The 22,496-nt window shown below is 42.5% G+C and overlaps 1 protein-coding gene across 10 annotated transcripts in view; it reads right to left on the bottom strand.

The window, feature by feature from the left end:
* Window positions 1–961: 961 nt before the first annotated feature.
* Window positions 962–22,496, bottom strand: part of PLCH1 (phospholipase C eta 1) — an 80,332-nt gene continuing 58,797 nt past the window's right edge. For 6 of the 10 annotated variants that reach the window (XM_074911965.1, XM_074911964.1, XM_074911966.1 and 3 more), the window contains 13 exons: window positions 20,667–20,828; window positions 17,872–17,943; window positions 15,004–15,098; window positions 14,199–14,299; window positions 13,311–13,490; window positions 13,115–13,222; window positions 11,998–12,122; window positions 11,463–11,547; window positions 10,563–10,709; window positions 10,092–10,171; window positions 8,070–8,129; window positions 7,224–7,584; window positions 962–4,218 (listed from right to left, as the gene is read on the bottom strand). In XM_074911965.1, the coding sequence (XP_074768066.1) occupies window positions 2,117–4,218; window positions 7,224–7,584; window positions 8,070–8,129; window positions 10,092–10,171; window positions 10,563–10,709; window positions 11,463–11,547; window positions 11,998–12,122; window positions 13,115–13,222; window positions 13,311–13,490; window positions 14,199–14,299; window positions 15,004–15,098; window positions 17,872–17,943; window positions 20,667–20,828 (3,678 nt within the window). In that variant the 3' untranslated portion in view covers window positions 962–2,116. The remainder of the gene's footprint in view (window positions 4,219–7,223; window positions 7,585–8,069; window positions 8,130–10,091; window positions 10,172–10,562; window positions 10,710–11,462; window positions 11,548–11,997; window positions 12,123–13,114; window positions 13,223–13,310; window positions 13,491–14,198; window positions 14,300–15,003; window positions 15,099–17,871; window positions 17,944–20,666; window positions 20,829–22,496) is intronic. The other 4 variants (XM_074911970.1, XM_074911969.1, XM_074911963.1 and 1 more) reach the window with 3 other exon arrangements.

Here is a 22,496-nt window from a genome sequence, read left to right as displayed (position 1 = left end):
GAGACAGGAAAAGCTACTGAGCTGGATCTTCCTTTGCCTTGAGTCTACACTAGAGAAATCCTGCCCTGTTTCACTATTCCAGTTTCACTTTCATGCAGAGAACTGTCCCCATCTGACTTAACTTCTGAAATTAAGAGGAAAATACAAGAGATTAAGTCATGACAGACCACTGTAATAATCTGACCTCCTGCACACACCATACAATTTTTCTAAATTAATTCCAATTAAAGCTAGAAAAAGCCTTTGAGACAAGATTAGGTTTTGTGTCTGCTGCGATGGAAATCGTATCATTTGCTGAATTACGAGGCACTTTTAATAGCAGTTCTTTCTGAAGAACATACAGGTTCTACTAATACAAATAAATGTATCCGGATACAGCCTGCACACATTCACTCCTTCTCGTGGAATCTGTCTCTAAACTGCCCCAGCAGACAAGCTACAGGCAAGTCACAAGTTGAAGCCACCCCTCTCCCCGACAGTGGCGGCCAGGCTCTGACACTCCCTGTGCACAGAGCTTCTCAACTTCTCTGAAGTCAGAGCTGGCTCCACCGGCACCTGCCAAACTGCATCACAAGTACCGAGAGAGGAATTCAAAGCTTAAGGGATTAATCCAGTATCTGGTTCTGCTCCTCCACAGAAAAATGCATTTTATTCAGAAAATACACTGTTTTCCCCCAGGTGATCAGAACAGCCAGTTGCATCTGTTAGACCCTTAATGGAACAAAATGGGAATACGCAGGCGGTTAGACACACTCAATAAACACTTCCTATCCAGAAAAGAGAAGAGGCTCAGCTGCAGATTTCTAGCTAAGAACCATTACCATCACATCAAATGACAAAAGTTCTTCCCTTTCTGAAACCTTATTGCAAGCTCATGGCAATCCAGATGTCTGCAAGCACTAACTACTGTTAGCTGAAGCATAACTGTATTTGCTACAGTTTCAGGAAACTTGTAACCAAGTGCTTAAAAATCTATTTTAATGATGTTTTCAAGAATAATAATACTCTGCATTACAAAAGAAAGAGGTAAAAGGTACGTCTTTTACATATAAGAAAAAACTTACAGTGAAGGCAAAGAATATCTTAAAACCAAAATAAAGCTATGTTGTTCCCTACAGGGAAGCTTCAGGTATTTGAGATTACTCACTCAATTCACTTTTAGCATTCATAGAAAAAGATAAAGATTGACAGTCAAATAGTTACTCTACCACGTCAGCTTCAAATATTCCACTGACTGTCAGCAATTCAGCAATAAAATTACAAATATACAGAAACCAGATCTGCTACTGTACTGAAGCTACACACACAACCAAGAGCAAAAATACGTAACAAAATATGCAGAAATTAAGTGTTTTCAATTCATAAATGCAGAATTACTCCCACACTCTGTCCTGAAATGAGCATTCAACACAGTGACCAAAAAGGAAGACAACTGTCATTATACTTCATAGAGCATAGAGACAAACTTACACATTACTCACAGATTTGGACTAACCCTAATTCTACAAATTGTTTGCTGTAGAATCATAATTCATACATGGAAACATGAAAAAATAACAATTACATACAAGTCAGAGCAAAACCAGTGATGCTAATGAAGGGTCCCATTCCGAGACTGCTGCTTGTGGGGCAGCACCAGTCCCAGCTCAGCAGCCTAATCCCAAGGACACCACCAGTAACAGAAAGCACTGTGCTTAGTCAAATTTGCACGCAAGACCAAAAGCAATCACTAAAAATGTTCTTCCAAACAGCAGGATAGGACATCAGGAAAAGAGAACACTACTGCAATCATTGCAATGTCGGGCTTTTGAGCACAGATGCGCCCGACTTAAAACCAACATACATTACAGACACAAAATGCTACAATGCTTGCTGCATGCAAACAGTGCCCAGACGACTTCATAATTTCTAAATCAAAGTAATACATACATAAGGGTGGAGCATGGTTTCTATGTACATAAGCTGTGACAGGAAAGGGCACATTAAACCATGACTCAATCACTAGCACGCAATTGCGCTTCTAAATAATTTAAACCCTCAAAACAGTATTTCTTGCTAAAAATCCTTCATTTCATTGAAATAGCTTGTAAACATTGAAGATGTACATTTATACAATCTACAGTCTCAGCAGAAAATAAATTTCAGGCTTATCATCGCTGCTGGGCTCCAGCTGCAGAACAGACTCGTGCGCGTAGAAGCGGTCGGCGCAGCCGTAGTGCAACGCCGCGCACGCGCCCTCCGGGATCCCCCGGCCCTCGGCGTCCTCCCCAGGGAAGCCGTTCAGGTACCTGCCTATGTATGAGCCCGTTGAATGCCTGTTGATAACGTGAGGAGATGCTGAAGGCTTGTTCCGAAGGACAACCCCCGCTGTGCTACTTGTGTTAGAGGGTTTCTGCTTGCTGGCGGCCTCCTGCCTCTCCTTGGCCCGGCTGGCTATATTCCGCACTCTGCTCTGGCTCCTGGATGAGAGTTTTCTGACCAGTGCTTTGGGGCAGTCGTCATCAATCTGCCTGGAGCAGAGCGTTTGGCGGCTGTCCTCCTGGTCCAGGGACAGCAGCTTCCGCAGCTGCTCCGTCAGAGCATCCGTAGAATGAGGTCTCATATTCTTCATAGCAGCAAGCTTCTTGTCTCTCATGCCCGATGAGATAAAGCTCCTACTTATGTATTGATACTTACTTTCAAAATTGCAGGAAATATCCTCTGATGTCAAGTCACCGAGACTCTTGGACTTGCAAGGGCTGGTCTGCTTGATGGCTGACCGAGGTGGGAAAGCCAAAGTGGTTTTGAGCACCGGCGAGTGTATGTTGAGCTGGGATCTATCAGAGGTACACATTACGTTTTTCTGCTTATCTGAATAATGATGATGATACAAAAAGCCAACGTTTTCACACATTGGAAAAGGGAGATGACTCCCTGCAGTCCTGAAATTATCCGGGCAGTTCAGGGCAGCAGCACAGAGCTCAACAGTTGTGCTGTTCCCAGAGGTCCTCTCACCACCAGGCCCCGTGTCCTGTTTCTGCCTCAGTTTCAAAGGGGAAGCCAACTGGCTCATGTCTTCCCTTTTGTACTCACATGTAGTTACCAAGAGATCTTGAGAATCCCCATCTACTTCTACAAGACTGCTGCTTTCTGAATATTCACCAGCGAGAGGGTCAACTAGTGTCTCCTCAAAGATGAGGCTATTGGAAGCAAAAGAACTGGCACACTCGGGGGCTTCCCAGCTTGTTCCAGATTTTCTTTTGGGATTTGCATTTAGCAAAGAGAGAGATGAAGGACAAGGAGAGCTGGGCAAGTTATTTTCTATACTGTTTAACTTTTTCTTGCAAACTAATTCACTGTGGGTCTTGCATTCAGAAGCTGGTGTAAGAGGGGCCTCATGGATAATTGTGTACACAGAGTACTCTGCAGTCTCCGGGCTGGAGAACACGGTCGTATCTGGAGTTGAGAATAAAGGGGACTCGATGGATTTTGTGGTAGCAAAGTTGTGCTTACAGGGGCTGTTAAGATCCGCAGTGAGCACGTGTGGGTGCGGAGCCAGCGCGCTGAAGGTCTGGCCGCCAGAGCCACGGAGGCTCGAGACTGTGGTGAGATCAGTTGGGTCATCTGTGACATCAAACTGTCCGATCAGAGCTGAGACAGCACTATCCATTTCGCTCTCATTTGCTAAAGAAACTTCATCTATAAGGCGAGAAATGTCACTGTCTTCTATGGTTAAAGTGGAGCGCAGGTCAGGAACACCAGAGCAAAGGGTAGGAGAAATATCTGTCAAAGAAAGAGGAGCTGCAGTGCTTTTCGTGATGTCGTATTTGTGATTTTCCATCTCTACTTTTTGAGAAAGGGAAGTCCCCACAAGAGTTATTTTCTCCTCCTTAGACCCTCCTGTGTCATATTCCTTTTTACTGTCTGCATAGTTTTTGTCATTTGTTTTTTCTGTGGAAATTTCAAAATCAGAGCCCTGCATTAGAGGGACTGTTTCATCAGGAAGATTATTTTCCTGACAGCCTATGAGGTGATTTGGTTCAGCTACACCACTTGTAAAAACTAAATTGTCAGGTTGCTCTTGTGGAGATGGCACTAGAGAGTCAACTGTAGTCTCCTTCTGGTCATTCTTCTTAAATTGAGATGCCAGATTTGAAGTATTAGCTGTTTTCTCAGAACATGTAAAAACAGATTCTTTCAAGTGTGTTTCCTTCTCATTTGCATTGTCATCACTGTTGGCTAAATTAAATAAGAAACATTATTAGTTGCAAACAATATTGTGTTCTGTTTATTAACAACTATTTTGTCCTTAGACAAGACAAATGGAGAACGCAAAATTAGGTACAGTTGTGACAAAACTTAATTATGGGGTTGTGCAGGTTTAGTACAAATTATCTGTGTGATATGAATAAATGGAAAAATACAACTGCAGGCACTTCATTGAAACTTCCTTTGAATGTCTATTACATCAAACATGTGATGTAATACTGGTTGCAAATAATGTTAATGAGGTACCATATCAGAGCTTGCACGAGGTATTACCTTCAGCTGTGTTCCTAGTCAGATTTGTACTATAAAGAAGCATGGCAATAAAGACAGAACAAAACAGCTCTGTTAAAAAACATAATACTTTGCAACAAGAGGCATGCTTAAAAGAGCTGAGTAAAAAGCATCAAGTAGATGGACTCCAGACTGTATTTCACATGTAGTTATTGGAAAATGTTACCATTTAAGGATTTAGTGTTTGATCTTCTACAAGCATACTGCATTCATGAGAGCAAGATTTTGAATTCCATGAAAAACATGCATTAGATATTTCCTCCACCAGGTCTTCTTACTTGTCTTTATATGCCAAATCTGAGCTCCATGGCTCTCTTTTTCAGAGCTTTTAATTAAGCAGGGACTCTAACAGTAAGCCTGGCATGATACACACAGTTTCTAACATTTTCTAGAAATCAGGTATCCGAGGAAGAAACAAGAGAAGCCTGATCGTTCATTATCAGCGACTGACACCCATACAGTAAGAGCTATTGTTAATGCATAGGGCATTACAGGCTGATCTCCAAAATGTGAAAAGTTCCCCAAGCTTTCCAGTGTTCCTACATAGGATGGAAGAGATGTACATTTCTTTGATTTGTAGGTATGTTTTTTTTCCTAGAACAGCAGAGAAAATGGCCTTGGCATAATTCCAATTGAGGCAGCAGAGATATGCTCAGCTGTAGTATTTTAGCTAGAAAGATCTCTGCTGGACAGCCAGGCCTTTCCATTCTTCACAGCATCCTGCAATAATGAACCTTCAGCTGACCAGGACCTCCAGGATGGTGAAATCACCTCCCAGTCTAACACATTTAGGCCGAATGTACTTTCTGAGAATACCCCAGCCTGTTCCTGTACGTGCACAAGGCTGCACTGCACCTCTTCTTACCATGATGCAAAGTAAGTGCTTCCATCAAAAGAAAAAAAAAACGGGCGCAGGTTGCTTTTCTTTATGTCCACCACTAAGCTACGGATGGCCCTGCAGCAGAGAAGGGAGAAGGTCCCTCGGGGGCAGACGAGGACTCCACCTGGAATTCCACCTTCTTCATGTCTCACTTCTGTCTATCTGAGGCAGAGTCCTCCTCCATGGGGGATAGGGGCCAGCCTCGCAGGGACGGGCAGGATCTAGCCCTCTCAGAGTTAGGAGGGGCAGGATTCCTTCCCTGTCACAGCTTTTTAGGTCCTCTCATCAGGGCCTGTGTTTTCTGCAAAGGTTATTTTGCTGTAAAAGTAACTGTGACCTCCAAAAAGTGTGGAAGTTTCTTCTAAAAGAATGTCGTGGCTTTGTCTGTAGCATCTTTAGGAAGAAATACCTAAGAAATTATTACATTTGTTGCAAAGAATGGCTGAGCTGTATCATCTTCACAGGCTTATCTAGAGCATCTTTCAATTTAAAATAGAACATTTCAGAGTTAACCTCCTTTATGAGGAATATTGTTTTTCCTGTCTACAGTTTCTTCTCAGGGTGGTAGAAAATGAATTGGCTTGATTTTGCTTGCTGTTTCTCCTAAGTAAGTTCTTTTTCAAGGTGATGTGCAGATTATTTGTTCCTTCAAAGCCACTGTTATGGGCAAGGAGAACAAAGGTGGCTTAACACCACATTCTTATCTGTGCCCAGCAGTTCTCCTGTTTTAGGGTGGTTGCTGGCAGCTGCTGCTCCGTAGCTGACAATACTCAGAGCAGAGCAGTGTTTCTGTCACCCCCCTGGCCACGAGAGGGTCTCTGCACGCTCTCAGCTTCTCACCAAGGGAGACCGAGGGTGCCTCTGGCTGGCGAGGCAGCGCCCTGCGGGCCTTGCTGCGGGAACGCTGCGCTGGCACAGCCGAGGGTCTGGCTCGCCCTGCAGCCTCGTGGGGACGGCCTGGGGGAGCGCCAACGTTCCCCCCAAACAAACAAAAAACAGCCCCAAAAAGCAGTATATACACCCTAGACTAGGGACAGTCTCAGGGTGGAGACAGCAGGTCTAATAAATGACAGCCATTGTCTTCAAAGCTTCCTAGACTTACAGAAACACTCCAGTAAATCAAGTATGAGGCAGGCCAAACACCTAACTTTGCTGTAGTCATGGGAATAACTGGATTTCAAAACCAGGACTATTATTGCTTAATACAGTTAGAAAAAAGCTATTTTAACAATTGTATTGTGTATCAGTAACATAAGACTAAGATTTTATCCTAACATATGCTTTCCATGTAAATTAATCTTGTGTAAGTAACCCAGGTTAAGGGAAGAATGTCAAGGCTGTTGGATACAGTTTGACCTACTTCTACCCCTTTTACATCTCTTTGAAAGTCTGCATTAGTCTTTACGCAATATTTCTAAAAACATATGCTGCATGGTGTTTTTCCCCCTTGAAAATGGGGAGAGAAAAGCCACCATGCCAGCAGCACTCTTTCTGTAAGTAAAGGGACAGCAGCAAATCAGAAATTGATGAAGCATAAACTATGAAATTTGGCAAGTATCCTTTTAAGACCACTTCCAGAAATTATTGTATTTCATTTTCTTACTTTGGAGAGTAGACAGCTTTCCAGGGTCTCACTTACCAAGCAGTTTAAGGAGCTGTTAAAATATCACAATCTTAATCATATGTAATTTTGCCCAGTAACTCTTGAGCGGAATAAAACTACTTGCACGAGGCCCGCATATCTAAGCCTTTTAACAGACTATTTCAACTTACTACATCAAAAGTAATTTTGTAAGCATCTTACCAGATGCATTTTCTTTTCCTTTGACATCTTGGGCAGTTTCATCTTCTGGGCACGTCGGTCCTACAAGAAGGTATTTGTCCACGGGCATAGAAGCAGGACGGGCTTGCAGACTCCGGCTTGTTCGCCTTACAACTCCTTCTTTGTCCTTCAAGTCTATGGGTTCAGATGCACTGTCTTTGATTTCAGTAGCTTCTGGAAAACCCATTTTACTTTTCTTTCTACCTTTTGCTGGGGCGCTGGCTGTGCGCCGGAGAATTCGATCACCGATAGATCGCTTCCGAACGTAGGGCCCGCTGGCTTCAGCAGAGCTGTGCTTCGGGTTCTTGTTAAACAGCCCTCGGAGTCCTATCAGCTGCTTATTCTGAAAGGGAAAAGAATAACCACAGTTTCGAGTGAGTTCAGACTATTATATCATGAGTACAATGAAAAGGGCTGCTTTCAGACTATTTATGGGTGATGAAGACAAGGTTAAAAATGCAGCAAAGCAAAAAATTCACACCAAGCAATTCACATCTACTCTGACCAAGGAACTATCAACATAGGTCTCCATGAATTCATGCATGTCTCTATTCCTCCTCATTAGGATGGCAGCCTGACACAATTACAAGAGAAGTTTTCTCAAAGTCTTCTAATCAGAGATGACAAGAGGGCAAGGAGTGTACTGCAGTGACAGGCTACACATTAACTTGGAGTTTTATGCATGGGCTTCATCAAAGCAATATTCAAATGTTTCAGAGTCTGAATGAAGAATGATGTAAGTTTGGTAGTTGCAGATCATGCAATTTAGGAACCATTTGAAAAAAATCTGTGCCCAGCAATTGCAAAGTGCATGCTAATGAAGTCTACCTTTGTGGCTCCTAGAAAGTGCAATATTGTGTAACTGGGATTGAGGATTAAAGGGCTCCACTGAAAGGCAAAAAAATGCAAATACATTTGGCTAATGTTTTCAAGACTGTGATACAAGCAAATACGGTAACAGTACATCAGCTGTAAATATAACACCCTCTCAGCAAATAATTTAAAACTGTTTATTAGTCTAACATCAGTCTCTCTCAAACTTGTCCAGATAGCCTCACTTGTAAGGATGCAAATATGCATTCTGCCTTTGTTTAAACATTAGAAACAATAATACAGCCTGTCATTAAGGCAAGATTAGATGAATAGACTAAGCAATACAGACATCAAGTCTCAATGGCTCTTCCTCCCACCCCCTTCTTTTGTCTTCCTACAAAGCTACTCTTTACTGGTTTTCTTGGGCATATTTCTTCTCTGAAGAGCACATGAGCCAAGAGCAATAACCAAGCACTGTAGACTATCACCAAAACTGCTCAGATGTGTACAGATGCAGGAATATATTGTCTGGGCATTCCAAGCTGTTTACTACTGCTTTTTTATTTTACACCGATTTAGGAGTAACCAGGTCTACCTGGAATACTAAAAGCTCCTCTTTGCGCAGAGAATGTGCCCAGGTCTGGCAGGTCACTGCCTTGCTGCCGTCTCCTGGCGGGAGGAACGCGGGGAGGCAAGAGCAGGCGAGCCCAGGGAAACGCCGGGCCCTGAGCCCCCACAGGGACACCAAGAGTCACAGACATCCCAGTGGTTTAGAGAGCTGTCACTAGGTCAGGCAGTGATCCAATGGGATCAGTGAGGATAAAGGCCACGGAGATAAGTGAGGATCTGGACTAGAGGAAATCTCAGCCCCTAGGCCCTGTCTATGTTATTCCCTATCTCTGTTCCACGGAGCTTTCTCTCGGTCTCACACAACTGTGGGTTTATGCATCTGACACGACACTCTGCATCCACTCTCTGAAGGGAGAAGGACTGAGGGCTGACTGTTCTTTTCAACCTATACCCTTCATAAAGGTGGGGGGTTTTGTTTCTGGGGTTTTTTGTGTATATGTTTTGTTTTGTTTTTAAATCATTATAAATGGCTATTTTATTTTAGCGTCCTGCTGAATATGGCCATAATGTCTTTGTGCTAGTTATCTCCTGTGACCTCCTGTGAACTGCTTGTGAAGGCAACTGAAGCAGAAACACAGAGAAAAAGCATTGTGCTTTTACTTCCGTTTTAAAAACATTTTAAAATTAGTAATCTTGCAGAAAAGCAAGATTCATGCACTAAAACGCAAAAGACTTAAAGCTTATATTAGCTGCTAAAAATAGCTTCTCAAATACCATGTTCTGGTGGGGTTACAGTTCTCAAGATTTACTTCTAAAGTAAAGTTAATTTAACACACTGAAGAGATATACTTACTGTATCTAGAGGTGATAATTATTAGGTGCTAACAAAAAGAAGTAAGTACATGCCTGCTAAGACTAGAGTGACAGGAGGTTATCCTTCCCTTGCTGATCACCTGCAAGGACCCCCCACTTTGAGCTGCGCCCTTCTGCCCCCCGAGCGCAGCACGTCTGTGCTGCTACCGGGGCCTCTCTGCCGGAGAGAGCCAGGGGTTTGACTGGACACGGGGGTGCTGTGAACGGGTGCCCTGGCTCAGTGCTCCTCAGAGAAAATTCTAGGAATAAGGAATTGCATTTTGCTTCCTTAGGCGTGCTGGTGCTTAGCAGTGTACAAGGATACCTACACAGATACCAGTATAAATGAAGACATCAAGTTGAGGGCAACAGAGAATCAAACATTGTGCTTTTTCACTGCTGTATGAGCTGAATAATTTATCTAAACTTTATTACTGATCAGTGCCAGAGAGCACTAGGCACTGCTCATCCAATGTACAAAATGCCATGAACCTACGCTGTAAGAATCATTTAGAAACCACATAAATCCTAAGGTTCTGCAGCATATTTAAATGCATTTCTATCAAAAGAATTAAAATAAAGTCATAAGAAATGTAAATTTCCAGGTATACCTACCTTTCCATAGATCTCATTAATAGTTATATGAACAAATATGGATGCCTCTGTCATTCCTTCTAAATACACATGTCGATAACCTAATAAAACAAAAATATTGCACCACAAATAACCAACAGTTTGCAGTTTATGCACATCCGGCAACAACTGTCTATAAAAGGGAAATATATGCAGTAAACCACCTTACGGCTCTAGTAAAACTCATGTTCTCACAGGTTTTCCAAGCCCCCCCAGTACCAATTGTTCTAAAGAAGAAAGCAGCAGTGATTTCCAGAAGCACAGACAGCCAAACTCCTTCAGGTAATGGTGAATAACCACCCTAAGATACCAGGAGAATTGTCCAAGCCCATACATGAACTCTCAGAGATACAAGCATATATCTTATGCTGATAACCTCATCCTGAACTTGAAGTTCAAAAGTGTTTGTTCTTCAGCTAGATTTCTATGTCAAGGAAAACAAGTGGGACTAACCAGGCACAAGACTGCTAAAGGCCAGAGTTCTTTGTCCAACGAAGTCTCGCCCGATAGGATCATGGTCCCAAACAAGAAATCGCACCAAAGCTATTTCAGGCATGTGGATGGTAAAAGTGAGAGTTTCCTCCCAAACAGGATTAAACCCTGTAAAACAAACAGCACAGAAATTTTGGAAAACAAGAACACACCAAGCACTAGCCTCAATTTTCATGATGCATAGCAAGAGGCATAAGAAACAAGCAGACCAAATACACAAATGAAAAATCATTAATTATTGCTCATCTAGACCTAGGCACTCCCAGTTTCCATCACTTAAGTAATTAAAAGTGAAAGATGTGTCTCTTTGACTGCTTTTACAAACAAAATTGTTCTGGCTAGGTAGCTGGCAGGGATACCGAGGCAAGTTGTTGTTTTGCAGAACTATGGCAGGCTAAAGACAGACCAAACCAAACTGGAACCACCTTTTTTCCCCCACGGTTTTGCGACTGCCTGTGAGAACTGATGGGCACCTCTCCTGCTGCAGCAGGCTACTCCACTGTTGCTCATCTCCTTCCCATGAAGGAAGTGAAACTGCCTAGGACATGGTTTGTTTTCATTGCATTTGAAGTTATATGTGTATTTTATATACACTAATACATACATATATATTTGGAACTCTGCAAAAAGGAGATTTAAGAATAATCCAGAAGACAGACACTGTGGTGAGCAGCTCTTGTCCTTCACCTCAGACTTGTCTGTCTCCCACACCAAAAATTCTGTCTAGAAAGTACAATTCATTTGTTAAAATACAATCATTTGATGTCATCAGATAAGCAGCTCTGAAATTTAGGAAGTAATAACAGATGCTGAAACATTTAGAATTACTCTAAGAAGAGGAAATCAGCTAGATTTTCTTACCATTGTCGTCAACCACCCTGGTCTGATCTTTACAGCAGTCAACAGGTAACCCAATCAGTTCCACCTCAACAAAGGGATCTATTATCTATTTTTTAAAAACAAAGTATTTTAAATGCAAGCTAATATTACAAGTGAAGGTCAATTTTTAAGAAAATTCATGCAGAGTAATTTTTAAGAAAATTCATGCAGAGTTAATTAAAATTCATATAAGAATGTAAAACCCTTTGATTTACATGATTTTTCAAGTAGCACAATCATGGCTTCATGAAGTATAAGTTGAGGTACAGTCTGTAGCCTCAAGAGTTATGACAAGATCATTTTCAAAAAAAGTGATGTTACCCTCAACATATGAAACAAATCAGTTCTTAAACATCATGTGTAGGACACAGACGCTGTGGGAAAATGTAGTGGTAACCAGAAGTTTGACAATATTTGAAATTTACTGGTGTATTTAATTCACTGATGTATTTAATTATGCTGCCATGTCACTCCAGGACCTCCTGTGGAAGCATCTGTTGGTACTGGAGTACCTTACCTCTCCTCTGTCTCCCAGCATCGAGTCAGGAGGCTTAGGTAGCTGCTGTCCACTGATGATTTTCAGAATAAGCTGTTTTTTAGGACTGGCAGGAAGTGGATCAGCAGAGTAGGGGTTGAATGTGCCTAAAAGATGACAAGGAACGAGAAACATAAGGAAAAAGCTACACAAAATAAATATTGTCCCCCCAAGATGCATCCATACAGCCAAAATTCAGTCATAAGCAAGTGACAGAGAGAGTATGGAACAGCTGTTCATTAATTTTAAAATTCCATTCAACTTTCTTACAACATTTTCTGAGCTAAGCAGCACTTGTTTATATGATTACAAGATAGAAAGGAGCCCTCTAATAATAAGAGTTTTGCAAGATGCCTGTGAAAAAAAAACCAAAAAACCCCAACCAAAAGACCAAACCCCAAACAACTCTCTTCTGTAGCTTCAAAAAACCTCATCGTTACAACCCAGATCAGCACTCTGACCTGGTGCCTTGCACAGCTGCCCAGACGTTCAGGAGAACAAGCAGCTGGGGTTGTGTAAGCTGCTTCCTGCAGCAGCACAGCCAGCTTCAAGTACCCAAACTTCCACTGTCATTTCTCAAGTACCTGTCAACAATGTCACTGCTTCTTTTGGCCACATTAAGAAAATTAGAGATACAGGGGCACGATCAGATCCCAAATTCAGAAATATGGAAGGATTGTCATTGCATAACACTGAAGAACCACAGCTCCTGTTCTAACAGCGCTTTGAGGACTGAACCAAAACCTTTTAAAGGGAACAAAATAATTCCACTGACTTGCTCGAGAGCTGGACCAAGTCCTGCATACTGGGTCCTGGGCCACTGCTTATTTTTTTCTACTTTCTTGCAGTTGGCTATCCTAGGAACATTTTCTCTTTTTTTAAACACATATTAATAAGATGGAGCCCTCAAAATGCATCTATAGCAGCAGCAAGAGATTGCATACTAGGACTTACACAGTCTAAGAGTTATGCATCTATGGAAATATGAAAGATTCTATACATGTTCTTACTTCCCTTTCTTGTGTCTTCACACTTCCCCATGGAGACACTTTCCAAAAGGCTTGGTGCTTACAGTAATAAATGCATAGTGGGACATTACCTTTGCACATCTGCTGAGGTTTGAGGACATAACCACAGTTGCCGTTTACCCTAAATTTTGCTTCATTTAATTGCATCACGCGTCCCTCAGACTGGTAGTTTAGTGCCACTGTTGAAAGAGAAAGCTCAGGTGTCATTGATGAATATTTACTTAGCACACACACAAGAACGGGGGAAGTTTTTCATGCAACACCTACCTAACTGGCAGCCAACATTCCAATAAGGTAAAGGATTGAAATTGCTGGAGTCGATCCGATAGGCTGATGGATAAACCCTTGTAAGCTGCTTCTGGTTGTAAAGCATAAACTGTTCAGCCTTCTGCTGCACTGCTTGGTGGGCTCTTGTTTCACTGAATGACAGCACGTTCCCTGTTGATCCTGTGTGTATTGATAAATCAACAAAGTTAAAAAAGCAAATCCAGGAGACAGGACCTCAGTTACACTGGTGTTCATCAAGGGGAACATGAGATTTAGTCCGAAGCTACAACAATAGATTGTCTTGTCATACACAAGTCACGTACGTTGCATAACTGAAGGGCACCGGTTTCCCCTTCCAGGAGGGTCTTTTGTTCTACCCTCAAGTTCCCAGACTCAAAAGGAAAGCCAAGCGAGAGCTCAAGCTAACTGCTAGGCCTGTTCTCCCACAGAACCCCAGTCATGACTGCTATGAAGAATCTATGGAGAATCTGCTAATGACAGCATGATCAAAACTGTCTTACTGAAGAGCTTACAGCCAGGGGAAATTTCTCTCTCATACAAATTTCTGAAAACTCATCCTTTCTCTAAAGAATCCAAGTAATCTTTTCAAATTCTTAAATCTTCCCTCTGAGCAATTTATCCCCCAAGGCAGACCTCCTTTGCTCAGCTAAATAACTTTGATCAGTTAAATAAAAGCAAGAGGTACCTAGCTTAGGTTAATGGTTGGACTAGATGATCTTCAAGGTCTTTTCCAACCTAGATGATTCTGTATACTCTGCTTTTAAAACATCTTTGAAAAACAAGGGAAACATTGAGAACGCAGACATGTTTCCCATCCAAACAGAAAAGTGAAAAAGGCAAGTGTAAGTCTTGTGCCAGCAGCCTTACCGTCATCTATGATATCCTGGGCTGCCACAGAGTTTGTGTACACCACTAGGTCAGACAGAGCTCGGCACAGCTTCACCGTTTTCCTTCGACGAGCCAATCTGCTGAGTTATATTTAATATACAAATCAAATCAGGAATTTTTCAATATTTAAAGCATATTTCAATCCTCCTGTCTGTTCTTGTCATCAGTAAGGAAATAAACAGCTGTGAGCAGCGAACTGCAAGTCGCAAACCTCCTTACAGAGTGCTCCAAGATGCCTGTTCCCCTTGTACCTCTATAGTCACACCACACAAACAAAATTTTTCATTTAAAACATAATGAAATCGCTACACCACGTCTCCTCAGCAAAAACAAGGCAGACACCTTCAAGATATATCTGAAAATGGAGCAGTTCAGTGACAACAAATGCATTCGCAATGGCACTTTTTGGATTGCTTTTTCTTTACATTCTCAGACGTAATAAAAGTTGGCTGGGCTGTCATGTACCCTTATTTAGCCTAAACAGTTTTCTCTGAGCACTATTAACAGCATGCAAAATGCAGACTGGCATTTTTCCATTAGAAGAGTATTACCATCACACTTCTCGGTTTAAGGGTAATTGCTATTTGCAACCTATGAAAACCTACGTGATCAAAATACAGGGGGAGCTACAGCAGCCACAGCAAAATACACCCCAACAGCAGCGTCATAAACGACCTGCTCTTAAGAGCAGGCTTCCCCGAGGCAATGACACAGAAATACTGATAGTAGTCAACATGCCTCGAGGTTTAACTGTGCTGTAAAGCAACAGTGATTCATAGCTCACCTGTGGAGCTGCCCCATTTCCTTCCCAGAAGGGTTCTGCTGGCTTTCTTCATCATCTGACGCACTATGGTATCTGGATGCTGCCTTCGCCGCTTTCTGTTGGGAAGAACCAAGCACAGCTGTGTCAGTTTATGGGGCAGTTCTGCAGACTCAGGGTCCTGTCACTAATGGCAGGTGGTGGGTGAGCTGCAGCGGGTTTACAGCTCAGGACCAGGGTCCTACAAGGACACAGAATGGCTCCTGGGGGGTGGCAGCAGAAAACCCCTGGGTGCCACATCAAGTTTTTCCATACGTGTGGAGAAGGAAAGGCAACACAAGGCATCTGTGCCCTGATCTCACTCAAGGCAATGATCCAAGCCTGCAGCCACCGAGCACGTTTATCTGCTGGCGAGCAGACAAAGCCAAGCCTGAAGAAAATGGTTTCTGCAAACTGGCCGGTCCAATGCAGGCCACTGCACATTCTGCAGCTCCCCTCCCTCCTGACTTGAGAGGATAACACTGCTCCACTGTCTCCAGCACACCAGGACTGGTCCTGCTGGAATTCTAACGGATCGGATCATATTTAACAAACAGTAAGGCACAGTAGATCCAAACATACAGTGCATTGCTTCCACCTACCTCAGCTGCCCTCTGGTTTAGAAAAGTTAACAAATTCATTGGTGGAGTTGAGAACAGAGTTTGGGCAAAATTTTCAAACATCATGTTTCTGCTACCTTTGAGCCACACATAAAGCATTCAAGTGCTCTTAAATTACTACAGTTATGATAAAAATATTAAAATCTCAAATGCACCTTTTTTTCATAAGCACCTATTTAACACAGTTTCCAATTTCAACAACATTGCATCTTTTGTAACACTATAGCTTCAAGCGAGACTTTCTTTCATTCCCTTCTCATCAAGGGTAATTAACAATATAACTGAGAGATCCTTATTCTTTTGCTCATATGGCTAATTGAACACAGATTTCTTTTTTCCTGCTGTGATACACCACTAACGTACATAATTTGGTCTGCTGTGTTCAGTGCTGAAATAAATTTGACTAAATTGGAAATAATTTGCATGGTTTGGTTTTGGAATCTGAAGGTCTGCACTGTGGATGTTTCCCACATTAACCTGCAGGAATCACCGGCCATAGTGTCTTTGTTCCCCCACTGGAAGTTTTTAAAGAGTTTATACACGGATACATTTGGCACAAGAGCTGGCTGAAAACATCACAAGTCAATACCCCTGGGTGGATAATTCTGTACCTGCAAAAATATCAATAGTAACCATCCTTCCCAGGCATCCCTCTAGCTGGAAAGGCATAAGGGGGAAGTTACTTAGCCTCAGTCTGCAATATAATCATTGTTTAAAAAAAAAAAAAGAAAAAAAAATAATCGAGATATACTCTTTTCAGCAGAAATGAAACAAATGGGTTTTCCAACATGTTGTGTCCATTAGGGTAACTGGTTGAAGGAAATTATCAGCATACTCTCCAGCCCTCAGTGTAACCAGCAGTTTTAGTTTTTAGTGGCAGACTTTTGTCTGTGCCATCTCACTCCACAGCACTTGTTTTCCCATCAGCGAGCACAGGTCACAACATGACGTGTCCGCTGTCGTGCACAACAGGTACTCCCAGATCTCAACACAGACTGAGCGAATAACGTGCACTTTGCTAGAGCAGCTGAAGGAAATACGAACACTTTAAACTGATGTAAGCTTATAAGCAAAGTGTAAATAGGAGTCCTGGTATTGTCTGCCTAGAGAACTTCTGATGGCTCCGAGCTGGCTTCAGCACCAATGAGCTGGTGGCTCATTAAGTTCTATGAAGTCTTTCATAATTGCTGTTTTTCCTAAATTGCTGCTCAGATTACCAATTAGAGCAGGCTCTCTGCTTGGCTGCAGCTTTCACCACGGCGAGTGCTGAAGAGGAATGCGGGTGTCTAGCGGGCTGGGGCGGAGGAAGCCGCCGGTGGCCCGGTGACTCGGCTGCAGACCTGCCGCTTGCCCCTCTCATGACAAGCCTATCTGCTGATTTATTTACTTGGTATCTGCTAATTGACTCTAGGAAGAAAGAAGCTTTCAGCTGAATCAGCTGATGCTGAGGCTACATGTTCAATAAACCGAAGCCTCGAGGCACCATGGGAGTGTGGGAATCGGGGAGGCAGGTGACAGGAACACATTTGTCAGGATACAGGAGTGGCAGGAGACACCAGCACTGGCCCTGTTGGTGGCTGCTATCTGTCCAGCTGTAAAATGAAACCTCATGCTCATCTGAATTACAGCAGCTCTTGCTTGGTTCAACAGAGCCACCACAGTGAAGGCCCAGTGAAGCAGACAATTTGACCTAGCAGCTACACAAATGTATATAAACTATATGCAAAACCATGAAGAGATCAGAAAAGAACACATTTTTACAAAGCAGGAGCCCAGAGCCTCAGTCACAGCAGTCCCTTAAAGCAAGTGGAAAGCAGTAACAGCACGCCGTGCACGGCACTGCTCAGGGCACAAAACCCTAAAACTGGACCCCAAATCAAACAAACCTTGTCAGCTGTGGGGACAGAGGTCTGGAAAACAAGAATACACCAAGGCATTTGTCTACACGGCTCTTCTGCTGCTGCAACTTTGATCAGAAAATCAGCAATTCCACATCATTAATAAAGTGACCTTTCTGGACAGGCAAAAGAGCTTGCATGACCATCTTTAAAGGGTTCTCCGTATTGCTGGCTGCTAACATTCTTCTGAACAGCAGTAAATATACCAAGTGTAATCACACAGTCCTTCCTCGCTGCCCCCACACACCCCATGCTTGCACAGGCACTAAAACGTACCCAGTGTCTCCAGAATGCTGCCAGACGTGGAACAACAAACTGAGTCTCGTTTTACTTACTTTGTGTTTACCGAAGTTGCCCATTAATGATCGACTATGAGACTTTTTTCCACTTTCTTTTGTGTCCAGGTTCTGTGCAGAGAAATAAGAAGTAGAGTAATAGGAAGTGTAACTAGATATGCTCAGAAGTATCTTTAAAGAGCCTGCTACAGTCTCTAAAAGACATGGTTTCAACCTGTCTTAAGTTCTTGTACATCACCCTGATTCACTGTTAGAAAAGTACAGTGATTGCAAGTGAGAATAAAAGTGAGTTAAAGTCTAAACACAACATACGGATCGGTGAACACAAATTGAATTCCAAAAAATCTCCTTACAGGACTCTTTCAATTTCTTTCTATACTTGATAGCTTAGCAATCCTCTAACAATACGGAAAAATAGTAACATTGACAGTCAAGACAACAACCAACCATGTAGAAAGAACGCTCTAGCAAAATCAGGCACCCAACAAAACACAACATTTGAAAGTGTACTTGAAAACAGCCACAAAGGAAGAGGGGGGGAACAAAAAATAAAAATCTCCTAATAAATAAATGTGGACTCTTCACAGGCAGCCTGAAGTCCAAGTTTCACATTTATAGCCATGTCCCTAGACATCAGTTTAAAAATTCCTGGCAGCATCTAGCTGCTCCTGTCAGAGAAGCACATCCCTTCATCTTCGAAAGAGCAAAACAAAGAACTGAAGGTGCTGAAGAAAATTCCCCCAGTATTTCAGCAAGTTCTATGAGCTCCAGTTCAGCGCTGAGCTGGAATTCAGTTCTGGCTATCATCACAACAAGGGCACTACAGGCTTTCTTCAGGTCCAAGAAAGTCAGTAAGTTCCGCATCCACATTCAAAGATTTGTTTCTAGCTCAAGCTGAAAGTCTCTGTAAAACACAGAAGGAAACCTCGGCAGATAAAGTACCTTTCTCCTGCAGATAAGAGTCGGAGTTGATAATTTCAACAGCAAATCCAAACTAGCATCAGGCCTAACAGTACCAGACATATTGCCTTCCTTCCTCATGACTCCAGAACCCGCTTGATAATTACTAGAGATTAGTACATAAATTTGCATTGGGAATGCCTTTTTTTTTAATATCAAATCTTTGGGAAAATGAAAGGCACAAAGTAAAGCAAAATGAGATTTGACCAGCAAAGAGGTAGAAAATTTTCCCAAAAGATCCTTTTCTGGTACATCAATTACACAGTAGCTACTAGATAAGAGCTTAACACCACCCCCAAAGCTAGCTAATGAGTTACAGAATTACCAAACCATTACAATGTTTAACCACTTAGTTTTCTCCCATCTAGGTCAACAGTTGCCATGAATTAATCTACCGGTTGTTTTAACTTATTATTACTAATTGTTCAGGTCAGTATTGCTTTGAGATCCTTGAAAACAACAGTCACACACAATCAATCTTCACACAGGACTGTTGCAGCAAAGGAAGAGATCTCTGTATGTCCCTTAATAACTTAAAATAAGTCAATTAGAATATTCTATTCCTTAATATCATTACCTGAAAGATGTTTGAATAATGCACTTGCATTACTGAAGTATTTGCAGTATTCTGGTCACATCAGTGATGTGTAATGGGTAATCTCAGGCATCATATCCAACCCCAACACCTTAGGGAAATCTGCATTATTTAAAGAAAACTCCTTACCCCCTCAAATGCTATCTAGGGGCCAATCATTGTCCAGATACCAGCAGATGTACCAAATGGAATTATTCTAACACAAAACAATACTGAAATGGCTCTTATCTGATCATCTGTACTGACACGAGGAGTTTGCCCTCCGAAATCCTGCCTTTCTGACCTCACAAAGGCCAAAGGGAACGGCCAAGCTGTCTGTTCTCACACTGCAAAGCCACAGTCTGAAAATAACCCTCCTCTGTCAGGTCAGGTGGTTTCGTCCTTCGCACGCGTACAGCCTCTGCCCACCACAGCACAGCTCTCACCAGAGGTCTCAAGCACCAGCACAAGCACAGGATGTTTTCTGTAGGCAAGCCTGGCCTCAGGCAAAGGTCTCGTGGGTCCAGCCTTGGAGAAAGAGATCGACAAGAACTACATAAACCCTACAGAGTGGGAAGACACGCAGCAAGCAGAGCTGCATCTGCTTGACCTTTAAGGCTATACCAGTTGCAGAAGAGGCACAGCCCCCACAGCACATTGCTCTGTATTTAACGTAACCGGGGTTTGCATCCAGTTGAAGTGAAAGCATCGTAACCGTGGGTTGAAGTTCTTAACTGTTTACTGATGTACTCAAAACTCCCATTCATTTAGTGCTTTATAAAAATAGTTTGATATCAAAAGGGAACAGAAACATACCACTCGATCTGAAACAGTCTGAAAAAACAGGCATGAAAAAAACAGAACCTTGCTTAGAGCAGGAAGAGTCCTGTGCTTTGGGGCTGTACAAAAGCCATCAGCACTACAGGCAGACAAAGCTTTCAGGTGTCACGGCCAGTCTCGGCAGGACTACGGCCGTAGAAGGATCTTTCCCCAGTAACCTACGCACAAACCAAATTGCTTGACACACTCTTGCAATACTGGTACTTGCTGAATTAGTCACTTCCAAGTTTTACAAGGTACAAACCTGACTAGAACACATTGAAACAACATACTCTTCACATCTGACCATTCAAATTCTCCCTTGGATATTTTCCTGAAACAGTTCCAAGTTTTCATTTTGGATAAAACAAACTCTCAGAAGTTATTCATAAGTTATCGACTTTCTCATCTGTAAACTGTGCAATACACATTGTACTGTCTAATATTCAACAGAGCGTGCAAAGGGGAAAAGCCCACATACCTGCTTCAGGTTAATATTTAAACCCTCGTGAGTCGCCTTGAGCAGGGCTCTCACAGTGAAGCTGTCGGTATCTTCTTTGTCCCTGATTTGAGATTCTTTTATCAGAGATTCCAGTTTCGTTCTTATAAAAGATTCCACCTGGTGCTCAGTTGCACCATTACTCTGAAAGACATTTAAGAAATCCAGTTAAAGCAGATTATTACGTCCATCACTTCTGGGACAGCCTGAGGGAGCATCACACACACTTCAGGCCACTCAGCGCTCCCAACATTTCCCTTCTCTGTGTAAGAAAAAGCTTCCTGCATAACCCTGCCTGATTTTGCCTTTTCTATTGGTGGCTTTTACTGCCATTTCCATTTTCCTTTTTCTCCTTAGTTAGTAACTCCTGACACAACTTACACTGCCCACCAAAGCACAGTCCACCATGGAGATGGCCCCAGAACCTGGCCCTGGTTTAGCTCTTTGTTTTCAAACGGGACAAGTCTGAGCTGCTCTTTCAGAAGATGGCATGAATTCTCAGCTAATGCACTTCCACACTTCCTCCAAAATACCAGACAGCCTAAGCATCATCAGATTCCTGCTCCAAACAGTAAGAAAGAGGAAGCAATTACTGTTAACAACAGCCACATGGACTATACAGACACAAACCAGTCTCCTACATAATGTGCTTAAAATAAGGAATCCCACAGAACGGTGTGCACTGAGCGTTCCTCTGCCCATGTGTGCGAGACCTCTCCTGAGGCAGGAGGGGAAACAACTGTTCCATCCTAACACGTTCCATTTCTAGCCCCAAAAGGCACGCCATGTCTGCACTGGCTTTAAGGGTCTTTCTGTTAAAGAAAACATCATCTCATCCGAAGTGCTCAAGCCATGTTAGTAAAGTACTCACAAACTACAGACTGTTCCTGTTGAACAGCATGACAATGAATCAGGCACTACACAGGTTTCAGAACTGGTTCAGCAATCTTACCTCACCTTACTATACCCATAACTAGTTATGTCCATTCAATACAGATTTTTTTCCCTGAACTTAAACCTGCAGAAGTTTGTGCCTGTACTTAAACCCAATCACATTCCTAAAGATTTATGGGATTGGGAGTTTTCAAGCTTCTCCATAAATTAATTGATACCAAATATTCCCAATTCTGTAGTAAAAACTGACAGAAATACAGCGTTCTGAGCCACTGAGCAAGCTGATTTTATCCTGTGCTTCAAGCACTCTGTGCAAGGCTGTGGTTCTGTATGGGACTGTCTTGTGGAACATATGGGTTCACTGGCATCCAGGTGCAATCTAACCTTTAAATAATTAAGAAATTAATGAATCATGATTTTGTCCAGTAGCATAGAGGGGGTTTGTTTATCTAAGGGGGGGGAAAGGATCAAATCACCCCTTCTGTGTGGGGTACATGAACCCCCCAAGAGATGTTGCTGACACCAGCATTTCCACAGCATCAGGGGAGGGGGGGAACCAGCATGAACATCTACTTCCTCTGAACCTGTTCAGATGGGGACTTTGTTACCTGTAAAGCAAATCCCCAAGTATTCTGAAAAACCTTCAATTGCTAATAGCAAGCATGAATGATACAGACAAATTATGTAAACCAAAACCAGTTAACGAGAACTACAGATAGGTGTTTCTGTCTGGCATCAAGGCAAACTCACCAGGCTACATTCAAAAGTAGAGATAAGCATTAGACTTGCTAAATATTAAATGGAATTTGATCTATTCTTTCTGCATCTCCCTAGATAGCATTTTCCTTGTTCCAAAGTTTTAACTGGTGAATCAAGGCTGCCTCCTGACTAGAAAAAAAACACCCACTGCATAATGTG

The sequence above is a fragment of the Athene noctua genome, chromosome 8, assembly GCF_965140245.1.
Source record: "Athene noctua chromosome 8, bAthNoc1.hap1.1, whole genome shotgun sequence".
In the NCBI taxonomy this organism is placed as follows: domain Eukaryota; kingdom Metazoa; phylum Chordata; class Aves; order Strigiformes; family Strigidae; genus Athene; species Athene noctua.
This window is presented reverse-complemented; position numbering and strand designations above follow the sequence as displayed.